This window comes from Mya arenaria, chromosome 12 (genome assembly GCF_026914265.1).
Source record: "Mya arenaria isolate MELC-2E11 chromosome 12, ASM2691426v1".
NCBI lineage: Eukaryota > Metazoa > Mollusca > Bivalvia > Myida > Myidae > Mya > Mya arenaria.
The window spans coordinates 49962164-49974625 of record NC_069133.1 but is presented as its reverse complement, the minus strand read 5'-3'; the positions used below and the strand labels follow the sequence as shown (position 1 = coordinate 49974625).

The following is a 12462-nucleotide window of genomic DNA, read 5'->3' as shown; positions in this document are numbered from 1 at the left end:
ATTCACTTACACTAAAATCTATAATATATATATATATATATATATATATATATATATATATGTTTGCATGTATGGTGACCACTTTTGTCATTGAAAGCTCTTCTATTGATATTAATGAGGTCGGTAGTTCGACAAGAGTCAATCAGCTGTCTACCTAGACGATTTACAGCGTTACCTTTAGAACAACGTTCAAATTTCATATTGTTGGTTCGTAGCTTTTTTTCTCAAATTTATACTATCAATAGCATCCGGCGTGTCAATATTTACACACTCAAAAATACCGCTGATCTACATCCGCAATATCCATATTACATTTGATGTTATGGCATTAAAATCTCCCAACAGTATCACATTTGTTATTACAATTGAACTGTTCTAATTCAGTATGAATTAAAAGCATCAATTAATGTTTGGAGATAATATTTTGAACTATCCGGTGGTACATACACTGCACCAAATATTACATCTTCATCATATGTGAAAACATTGAATATATTCACACGCTGTAGGTATTATTGAGAAATGATTTAAAATATATATATAATAATAAAGGTAGCTATTCCACCAGACTTTCAGTGATTTTTGGGAACGAAAACAATAATAATCTTAACTCGTCGCAATGGGTTTCAAAGCAATAAAATATATTGATAGACTTAATATGATTGACATATTCAGGGATATTTAGTTTTGAAGTTAAACCACAAACATTTAAAGGAAAAAGAAAGTCCACCACGGCACCCCTACATGTGCGTGAATTCGGTGTCAAATCCAGCACCGATCGGCCGTCCGCGTGCGGGATTGTAGGCTCGTCCTCTTGGGGACTGTGCATGGTTCCCATCTTGGTGTTGGTAACGTACGCCTCCACGGCCACAAATGTCACTTCCAGTCGGCGGTCCGTGGTTTCCCCTTCGGTCCTGCGATATATCGACTTTCCCGGTCGGCTCTGACTTCCGTACCGTCGACAAACGTACAGACTGTCACGCATAAGTACAGTGAGCTTTTTCTGGCACCGGAAGTGCCTCACAAGGGGAAACAGTTCGCGGCGCTTCATCTCAAATTAATCTCCTCTGGGAATTGTTCGCTTATACCAAAAGTTGTCCCTTTTAGCATGTATCCGGAGCGACGGACTTCTTCCCGTTCCTTGAAAAGGTAAAATTCGGCAACTTTTGGACGGGCAATCGGAACTCCTTGGCTTGTATCAAGATATGGCTATCTCGAAGCTTGCCGGAGATGGCCGAGTTGTTACGATTGTTGGACGGGGTGTATTTCGCTGGGGGTCGCGATTCGATGGCATTCTGTGAACATCCTCATATTTGAATGAGAGTAAATTTAATTTGAAGACAAAAACTCAGTTAAACAGTTTCAATGTATTCGCAGGGGCGTAGCTTCCTATAGGCCGTGTAGGCCGCGGCCTACACATTTTTCAGAAAAAATAAAAATACCAAATCTGCAATAAAAAGTTAAAAACTGAAGGCATAGGAGGGTGAGGGGCTAAATATGAAATTCCGACAAATGCGCTTTAATATATAGGAAACCTGGTATTTCAAATATATCGTTTTCCTTCGATCTAAAGTACATTTTCACGCGACGTTAATGTTTCGTATATACTTAATCAAAAGTTGCATACCAGTAGTCTGCGCGTTTACGCAGTACATTAAACATTTCCAATCGGCTTGGTTAAAGTTTACGGGCGCTATATTATTTGAAATTGTAAACGGTCTGGCGCCAATATTGCCGAACATACTCCTACGTATCCTCATTTCAATAGTTTCACTTTGACTTCAATAAATGAAGATACCAAACAACAATGCTAGAAGGAACTTGGCAATCATGCCTCCAGTACCAGTTTCCATCCGAGTGTCCGAACTATGATGGACCCAGTTCAGGACATTGGATTCTTGTTCAAGTTTTCAGCAAATCGTCTAGCAGCGTTCCAGGACGAGCTTTCTAAAGAAGTCGCAACGAAAGAGGAAATGAATCGGCGCACTAAGTTATGTGAGACACGATGGTTCAGACATGCGGGCGCACTCGAAACGTTCCAAAATGCGTTCCCCGTAGTGGTCCACGCACTTGAAACCTGATGTGTAGAATGGAATCCTGAGGTGCAAACACCATCTGACTACTTCAGAATAACCTTGTTTAATGTCTTAAAAGACAGATACAGTGCACAACATGTATTGCCTTCAAAACTGGAAAAGGATTACATGCTGCCATCAATGTATGCTGCTAAGGCCCCTGATCGCCACGAAACATTTGACACATTTAAAACAGAATGGAATGTGAGATGGAGCATCGCAGCCGCAAGTTACACAAACTTTTTTTAATGTTCTATATGGGCTATATACTATAATAATAATAAACATATATATAGGCCGATTTTTTTATTTTGTGACTTGCGCCTGTGGCTTATATTAGTTTGTGTATAATGCGTAACATCTGTCAGCATGATAATCTTCATTTGAATGTATACTGTACATAATCACAATGGCATCGGATTTTCAATCTCACTTTTTTTTGTCAAAACCAAAAAAATCTTATAATTCCAAACTAAATGTAACAATGCCAAAATTGTGAAAAATAGTTGACATTTTTTTTCTTCAAAATATGCACTTTGTACTGTCTAGATACTGTATATTCTCAAATATTATTGAACGTTTCGCTACCCGGATCACTTAATCCTCGTATTACTCAATTTAATGAACTGAAGCAGACTAACAACCATTGGAATTTAAGGACATGATACTATCTTCCAAACTCTGTACCTTTAAAATACCGCGCGAAGAAAACTCGCCGATTATACGATTATTTTTTTTTACTTCATTCCCAATAATCTGTTTTCCTTATTTTTCTATCACCCCTGACTTCCGGTTTTTTTGTAGTTGTACGCCCAGTTTGTTATAGGCGATCTGATTGGTCGATGGAAAAAGTCCTCCTTGGCGGCGTATTTAAAATCTCAAATCGTAAACAAATTGAAATTGAGACATTTTGGGCTTTCTTTTCCGCCTACAAGCAAACTCATGGATGAAGTTCCACATGAATCATCAGTTTGCAATGAGGCAATGCAATGGTAATACTTGTGAAGGGGAATTTATAACATAGATAGATAGATCTATACGTTTTATTCCTCCAATAACGGAGAGCATAACATATAAACAAGTAGAATATTGCATAAAACATAGATATACGAATAGTATGCACAGTCAATTGTAACCACGCTCCCCACTCCCCCCCCCCCCCCAGGTCCAGGGATATCCTGAGAAAATGGACCGTGTTTTTACCTTTCAGGTGGCCCCGCAGTGCCAGGTGAATCCGGTGGTTTTGTCTTCACTTTAAATATAGCGGGGAATGGGCCTTACCTTGGGTACCTGGGGTGCGGGGGCATTTGGCGGGGATTTTACCATCTTTTCACCCCCACAGGATGTGATTTTAGCCGGGGTTGGCTGGACCGAAAGTCAAAGTCCCGGCTATTCCCTGTACCTGGGTGGACCGTGGTTACAATTGACTGGTGCATTATGAACATAACAAACATTAATTTACAAAAGTCATAGCATACATACATGTAGCTCATTATCTCAATATCTTTACATCATTTTACATAACAACATTTCTGATATATTGTTACAAGATCACTTATCAAAATGAAGTAAAATCAAGAAAAATAACTAAGTAAATAAAAATAATATATAAATGATAATATAGTAAAAATAAAATAAAAATATTTTTACATAAATAAGTATATAATTGTTACAAGATAACTTATCAAAATGAAGTATGCTTGCTATGATTGGGTAGTCTGGAGCATTTTCACACTTAAACTTATATTGTAGACAGGTGAAAGTGTCACTTTTGAACTGCGGAAGGCCCTTAAGCTGTCAATGTATATGGGAAACATGGCTATGGGGTCGTTGACATTGTAAACAAATTATTCTGCCATGAATCTTTCGAAATCTGAAAGAAAACATGGTCATGGTGGTAGTCTAACAGGTGGCATTGACATTGAAAAATTGTATTTTACAATAAACTCAACCTGTTATCAGATTAAAGTAAATGATGTTAAATATAAGTATACATGTATACACTTTATGACATTAATGCATAGCCTTCTGTTTTTAACTCTATGCTCTATATTTTATTGGAAATGTGGAACTTAATGATTTCATGATGACATACTATTCTTTAACTTTTAAGATAACCCCCCGGCCGATAGCTGATAAGCGACAGGCTATACCAGTACCCTGCCAACGCTAGAATACGCGAATACCTTGTTAGTATAAAAGCATCTTCAAGCAGCGAAAATGAAGGTTTTAATCCTTGTATTGCTGTTTTGTTCTCCTGCTGCTCCGGAAAGCGGACACCAATTTTCAACACGAACAAAACGAGGTGTATTCAATGTCGCATCATTGATCGTTAAAGCTTGCGATCTCGCCCTAAATGTTGTTGAATTCTTCAAGGATAGCAGCTCATCAGAGGATGAGGAACTAATTGGAAAAATTGTCGACAAAATCGATAAAACAAATCAGGTGCTTAAATGGCATATACTACAAGTTCTTCAGCTTAATAAAGTGGAAGACACTCGTCTGGAAATCCATAGTGCTCTTATTGATTTAAAAAACTGGATAACAGCAGAAACGGAACAAAGTTCGGAAGAATCAGAAACCGGAATTCTACAGACATCTTACAGCAAAGATGCATACAAGGGAATTTTTCAACGGAGGACATTTGATGCAATTCCAAGAATACGTTACCTGGCTAAACATTTTGTCGACAACATACCAGGAACGTCCAAAAGTCTTATTGAATTGATTTTGGAACCAAAAAGATGCAATCTTACCGCACTTTTTGAAATCCAAGAAGATGTGTTAAAACTAATTTCGAGTGGAATTTTCCTGGAAATGACGCTAATGTCACTTGAAGGTGAAACGACACTCCGGAATGAGAAATTGTATTGGGAACATGAGGTTTCCGATGTCTTAGATGAATTCAAGGCACGTGAAAAGGAATGTAGGTCCAAAAGACGATTCTTTGCGCTAGACGATTTAGAACAGACGAGGGACATTGCGAAACTTCACAAATCAAATTCGGAATGTTTTCTATGGGCGTGGAATGACATTCTTATGTTTGATGAAGACATTCCGGATGATTTACTTTCTTATTCAGTCGACCCTGCAGCGAGTCTTTATACTGATGACACTGATGACTTACGAAAGATGGTAATATATGGTGAACATGAAAACTATACTACAGCCGACAACGTTGGTGGTATTATCTGGAACGCAATTTACGACCATTCGTTAAACGAGTCTAATAAAGCTAAGGACATATCAGATGTGATAAAACGCGAACTCATTGAGAATAAAGTTGGCTATAAAGCAGTTGTAGTGTACTTCACTGACAACCTTTCACGGTATCATCCAAAGGTCCATAAAGATGATCGTAAGTTCCTTTTATTTTTGTCGCATCATAATTCTAAGTTTTATTGTTTAGTAAGTCCGTATGTATTTCAGTACAGAGTTTTTGATAATTATGTACCAGTAATTTGTTCACAATGTTAAGTCTAATCAATATTTAACTTCGTTAACATGGAAATGACAACTAGTTTCATGGAACCAATGTGTTTCATGTAACATATACGACAAAGACGTAAATCTATAGCTTAAACAGTATTAACCATTGAATTATCAATAGTTTTGGTTTTTGCTCTGATCACACACAGGTTCATACATTTATATGCATATATATTCAATGGCAAAACGTGTGTTTACAGGTTCACCAGCAATTACAGTACGCCTACAACGAGTGAATTTTCGCATCTGTACCAGTCCTCTCTGTGAAGTGAATTGGGATAACTGGCTTGCCCTTAGGAAAACCTTAAGTGGCCATTTTACAATATATGTGATACCAGGGCTGAACAAAAGAAGTGATCCCCGGAATTTGGACAAAAATCAAATCATTTTGGACTCGAGCAAAAAGAAAGAAAACTCGGTGTACAACTCGTATATTTCGAGTTCTGCATGTGGAAACTTTATATTGAATTTGCAACTTCTGATAATGTCATTTCATTTTTGCGTCATATTAAACAACAGTTAGTAACAAAGTGGATAACTGCTATCCCTAATGTTAAGTTTTTGTTGAAAAAGTATGAACCTTTAGATGTTGTACTTTATGTTAAAAGTGATATTTCCAAATATTTGATTATAAACTTTGGGTTTTAAGGGTCAGATTTCCACAATAACACAGGGTAATAAGGGAATGCCTATTAATACAAATTGCATAATTTGCGATAAAGCAAACATTAATTTCTGTAGAAGGTTGTCAATTGGCAAGATTCATATATATGTTGTTGCCGAAAACTGTTGAAAATAGTTCGGGAGCGGGAATTCATATAATACGTCTAGAAAATTCATGGTAGAGGCTATTACAAATTAAACATATCCCCCCCCCCCACACACACACAAACGTACACCACCACCACCAACAGTTGGTTCCAGTATGTGTCAGAGGTAAATATACTTCAAACTACAAACACATATTGACTATGTTGAGGAGAAATGCTGTACAAACTTAACGATAGTTTGTGCATTGTATTTTAGCTCACCTGAACACACAGTGCTCAGCGAGTGCTATTGTGATAGGGTGATTGTCCATCGCCCGTCCGTCCTTCGTCAACCTTTTTCATTAAACACTTTCTCACCCTAAACCAGTATGACTAATTGAACCTTTGAAATTGAAATTAGGCTTCGATCTCGCATGGTATGAAACCACTGGGGGGTGTATATCACATACCCCCCCCCCCCCTAGCTACTAACAGTGTGACTAATAATACCATGTTAGAATATATAGACAGTACAAAGTGCCTAAATTTATGGAAAAAAAATCAATATTTTTTCACATGATTTGACATTATTATTTATAGCTTGGAATTAAAAGATGTTGTTTTTTTTCAATTAAATAAAATAGGATTTAAAATCTGGTGCCAGTATGTAATCATTATTCAGGGCCTGTTCACAATGCAAGAGCTAGTTTGAAGAACCGAAACAACATTTTCAAAATTTCATTTTAAGCTCAACTATTCTGAGAATAAGGAGAGAGCTATTCTGCTAACCCTGGCGTCGGCGTCACATCATAGTTAAGGTTTTGCATGAAAGTACTTTTAAGACATAATCACAGTAAACTGATAATGTATTGCATGGAAACTTTAAATATATTATTCCAACTTTCCAACCTACTTAATTAATGAATGAAGTAAGATAACATAATTTGAATTTAATGTTAAATTTTGGGCCTTTATTATTCGACTAAGACTTTATACTATGATATTAAACCATTCAACCTAGTCGAATTACCAAGTTAGATAACTTTATTTTGCTTTATATTTTTGCAAAGGATGGCCCTTTATTATTCAACTTTAAGGTGAAGGTCTTGCATGTTACCACGTATAAGACAATATCTCAGCAAATACATCATGAATTGCATTGAAACTTTAGACATGTGTTCTATTCAACCTACTTCATGAATAAAATTAGATAACTCTTTTAGCATATTATGCAAATTATTGCTCTTTAGTATTCGACTTAGAAATTCATGTTAAGAGTGTGCATGTAAGCACACAAAGGTTAGTATTTCAGCAACTACTTGTTGTATTGCATCGAGATTTTATACAATGGAACTCAACCATCCTACGTATACTTGAACAACTATAAGATAATTTGTTTTGCAAAAATGACCCTTTATTGATCGACATAGATATTTTGTAAAATGCATTGCATGTAAATACATTTCCAAGTCAATTTATCAACAACAAGAAACTTTGCATCAAAACTTTAGGTATGTGGTCCCAACTATCCAACCTACGTCATTAATAAAGTTAGACAACCTAATCATGCATTTAATGCAAATAATTGCCCTTTAATATTTGACATAGACATTATGTTGAAGTTTACATGCATGTTAGTCATTATCGCAGCAAATACATCATATATTACATTGAAACTTTATACAACGGCTTTCAACCAGCCAACCGTCTTGTTAAATAAAGTAAGATAACTCTTTCTTGCATTTAATATAAACTTTGCCCCTTTTTAATTTGCCTTTTGAAATTCTAGTTAATGTTTTTTCATGTTAGCAACTTAGCACATTAAAGTTAATAACTCAGCTACTATGTGAGGCAATGCATTGGAACTTTATACAAATATGTATGATAACTCTTGCATATTAATATAATTATATACATGTGTGGGTGTAATAGGGAGTTGAGCAACTTTTATGAAAAAAGATTTTATCAGAGTTCAATCAGAAAACATTTACATTTCTTCGAAAATGTCTTTTTACAAAGTCATCATGTTTTTGTGTCAATATGTCAGATTACTTGACCAACAATGTTGTTTTTTTAATGTGATAGCAGCGATTAAATTAATATGTTTGCATTTTTGTGATCAGGTTATGAAATTAATCCAGTAATTCGCATGATTTTCTAAAATGGCTTTTTCAAGTGAAACTATATCATCAAGAAACCACAAGATATAAGTGATTGGGTAGTCTGGAGCATTTTTACACAACTTATAATGTAGACAGGTGAAGGTGTCACTTTTGCACTGCGGAAGGCCCTTAAGCTGTCAATGTATATGGGAAACATGGCCATGGGGTCGTTGACATTGTAAAAAAATAATATTCTGCCATGAAACTTTCGAAATTTTTAAGAAAACATGGTCATGGTGGTAGTCTTACAGGTGGCATTGACATTGAAAAATTGTATTTTACAATAAACTCAATCATGTTATCAGATAAAAGTGAATGATGTTAAATATAAGTATACATGTATACACTTCATGACAGTAATGCCTAGCCTTCTGTTTTTAGCATTGCTTTATATTTTATTGGAAATGTGGAACTTGATGATTTCATGATGACAGACTATTCTTTTAATTTTAAGATAAACCCCCCGGCCGATAGCTGTTGAGCGACATACTATACCAGTACCCTGCCAAAGCTGGAATACGAATACTTTGTCAGTATAAAAGCATCTTCAAGCAGCGAAAATGAAGGTTTTAATCCTTGTATTGCTGTTTTGTTCTCCTGCTGCTCCGGAAAGAGTGCACCAATTTTCAACACGAACAAAACGAGGTGTATTCAATGTCCCATCATTGATCATTAAAGCTTGCGATCTCGCCCTAAATGTTGTTGAATTCTTCTCGGATAGCGGTTCATCAGAGCACGAGGAACTTCTTGAGAAAATCGTGGACAAAATCGATAAATCCAACGAGGCGCTAAAATGGCATATAGTGCAAGTTCTTCAGCTTAACAAAGTTGAAGACACTCGTCTGGAAATCCATAGTGCTCTTATTGATTTAAAAAACTGGATAACAGCAGAAACGGAACAAAGTTCGGAAGAACCAGAAACCGGAATTCTACAGGCATCTTACAGCAAAGATGCATACAAGGGAATTTTTCAACGGAGGACATTTGATGCAATTCCAAGAATACGTTACCTGGCTAGACATTTTGTCGATAACATACCAGGAACGTCAAAAAGTCTTATTGAATTGATTTTGGAACCAAAAAGATGCAATCTTACCGCACTTTTTGAAATCCAAGAAGATGTGTTAAAACTAATTTCGAGTGGAATTTTCCTGGAAATGACGCTGATGTCACTTGAAGGTGAAACGACACTCCGGAATGAGAAACTGTATTGGGAACATGAGGTTTCCGATGTCTTAGATGAATTCAAGGCACGTGAAAAGGAATGTAGGTCCAAAAGACGATTCTTGGCGCTAGACGATTTGAAACAGACGAGGGACATTGCGAAACTTCACAAATCAAATTCGGAATGTTTTCTATGGGCGTGGAATGACATTCTTATGTTTGATGAAGACATTCCGGATGGTTTACTTTCTTATTCAGTCGACCCTGCAACGAGTCTTTATACTGATGACACTGATGACTTACGAAAGATGGTAATATATGGTGAACATGAAAACTATACTACAGCCGACAACGTTGGTGGTATTATCTGGAACGCAATTTACGACCATTCGTTAAACGAATCTACTAAAGCTAAGGACATATCAGATGTGATAAAACGCGAACTCATTGAGAATAAAGTTGTCTATAAAGCAGTTGTAGTGTACTTCACTGACAACCTTTCACGGTATCATCCAAAGGTCCATATAGATAATCGTAAGTTCCTTTTATCTTTGTCACATCATAATTCTGTTTTATTGTTTAGTAAAGTCCGTATGTATTTCAGTACAGAGTTTTTGATAATTATGTACCAGTAATTTGTTCACAATGTTAAGTCTAATCAATATTTAACATCGTTAACATGGAAATGACAACTAGTTTCATGGAACCAATGTGTTTCATGTAACATATACGACAACGACGTAAATCTATAGCTCAAACAGTATTAACCATTGAATTATCAATAGTTTTGTTTTTTGCTCTGATCACACACAGGTTCATACATTTATATGCATATATATTTAATGGCAAAACGTGTGTTTACAGGTTCACCAGCAATTACAGTACTCCTACAACGAGTGAATTTTCGCATCTGTACCAGTCCTCTCTGTGAAGTGAATTGGGATAACTGGCTTGCCCTAAGGAAAACCTTTAGTGGCCATTTTACAATATATGTGATACCAGGGCTGAAGAAAAGAAGTGATCCCCGGAATTTGGACAAAAAACAAATCATTTTGGACTCGAGCAAAAAGAACGACAACTCGGTGTACAACTCGTATATTTCGAGTTCTGCATGTGGAAACTTTATATTGAATTTGCAACTTCTGATAATGTCATTTCATTTTTGCGTCATATTAAACAACAGTTAGTAACAAAGTGGATAACTGCTATCCCTAATGTTAAGTTTTTGTTGAAAAAGTATGAACCTTTAGATGTTGTACTTTAAGTTGAAAGTGATATTTCCAAATAATTGATTATAAACTTTGGGTTTTAAGGGTCAGATTTCCACAATAACACAGGGTAATAAGGGAGTACCTATTAATACAAATTGCATAATTTGCGATAAAGCAAACATTCATTTCTGTAGAAGGTTGTCAATTGGCAAGATTCATATATATGATGTTGCCAAAAACTGTTGAAAATAGTTCTGGAGGGGGGATTTATATAATGCGTCTAGAAAAATTCATGGTAGAGGCTATCTCTTACAGACCCCTGCACCCCCCCCCAGATACACACACACACACACGCACACCACCACCACCAACCCTTGGTTCCAGTATGTCAGAGGTAAATATACTTCAAACTGCAAACACATATTGCATATATTGAGGAGAAATGCTGTACAAACTTAACGATAGTTTGTGTTTTGTATTTTAGCTCACCTGAACACAAAGTGCTCAGCGAGAGCTATTGTGATATGGTGATTGTCCATCGTCCGTCCGTCCTCCGTCAATTTTTTTCTTCAAACACTTTCTCACCCTAAACCAGTCGGACAGTTTCAACCAAACTCTACAGGAATGTTCCTTGGTATTCGTCTTCCAGATTCCTTCAAAAAAAATTGTTCAATGTCAGAACTCTTCTTGACATGTCAACCGAAAGGAAAAACTTACAAATCTTCTTCTCAGACACCGCTGACCCCATTTGAAAATAAGTCCACAGACATACTAAAGAGTATTGCTTACAAGCCTCTCTATCAAATTCCTTCACCCCATGTTGAGTCGTAAAAAACATTGCTGCCAGGGACGGAGCTACTTTTAACTACATATGTCTATGTGGAAAACTTTGAAAAACTCATGTTTGAGCTATTTTCATAAGTGTTTTTCCTTCATTACTCAAGGTATTGACTTTTAACTTTTTACACATATTGACTGTGTAAATGAGATGTGCTGTGCTTTAAAAACATCAGTTTGTGTATCGTACTTTTAAGTGACTCGCTCATGGTTTGTAAAATGCACTTTTTGTTTTTTACTACGAAATAAAGTGTGGAAAATTATTAGGAGTGTTAAAACGAAAATACCAAAAGCTGGAACCCTTCAGCAATTGTTGATATTTGCTCAACTATTAAAGAAAGCTGGAACCTTTCAGCAAATGTCGATATTTGCTCAAATATCTTCTTTGAAGACCACAATTTCCATTAGCGTCTATAGTACGATAATGATAAAATAACTGTTTTAGGATGCATTATCGGTAAAACAATTTTTGGTGAAAAACATGAGCTAGTCACTTTAAAGTTATTGCCCTTTAATTAGTTGTATACTAATCGTGTTCCTTTTTTCGATGTCTAAGTTTTTTAGGTATTGACTTCAACTGTACAAAAAATCATTATGTTGTGTTCTGTACCTTGGGATCTATATTGACTTATTTTGTGTATGGTATTTTTTTTATAATTATTGCCTTTTTATAATTTTGATCCCGTTCATCCGTCTTGGGACAACATGATCAGTCTATGTTTCTCTATAACTTCGCATGTTTTTGAGGGTACGTCTTCTGGTTATTTCGTTAAAT

General features: G+C 36.0%; 2 protein-coding genes across 2 annotated transcripts; both read left to right on the top strand.

Annotated features, from left to right (window-relative positions):
- Window positions 1–4207: 4207 nt before the first annotated feature.
- LOC128211972 (uncharacterized) lies at window positions 4208–7530 on the top strand. The gene is made up of 2 exons (XM_052917162.1): window positions 4208–5433; window positions 5765–7530. The coding sequence occupies exons 1-2, from the start codon at window positions 4296–4298 to the stop codon at window positions 6085–6087; spliced, it is 1461 nt and encodes a 486-aa protein (XP_052773122.1). The 5' UTR covers window positions 4208–4295; the 3' UTR covers window positions 6088–7530.
- Window positions 7531–8938: 1408 nt separating this feature from the next.
- On the top strand, window positions 8939–11099 carry LOC128212220 (uncharacterized). The gene is made up of 2 exons (XM_052917556.1): window positions 8939–10173; window positions 10504–11099. The coding sequence occupies exons 1-2, from the start codon at window positions 9036–9038 to the stop codon at window positions 10824–10826; spliced, it is 1461 nt and encodes a 486-aa protein (XP_052773516.1). The 5' UTR covers window positions 8939–9035; the 3' UTR covers window positions 10827–11099.
- The last annotated feature ends 1363 nt before the right edge of the window (window positions 11100–12462 follow it).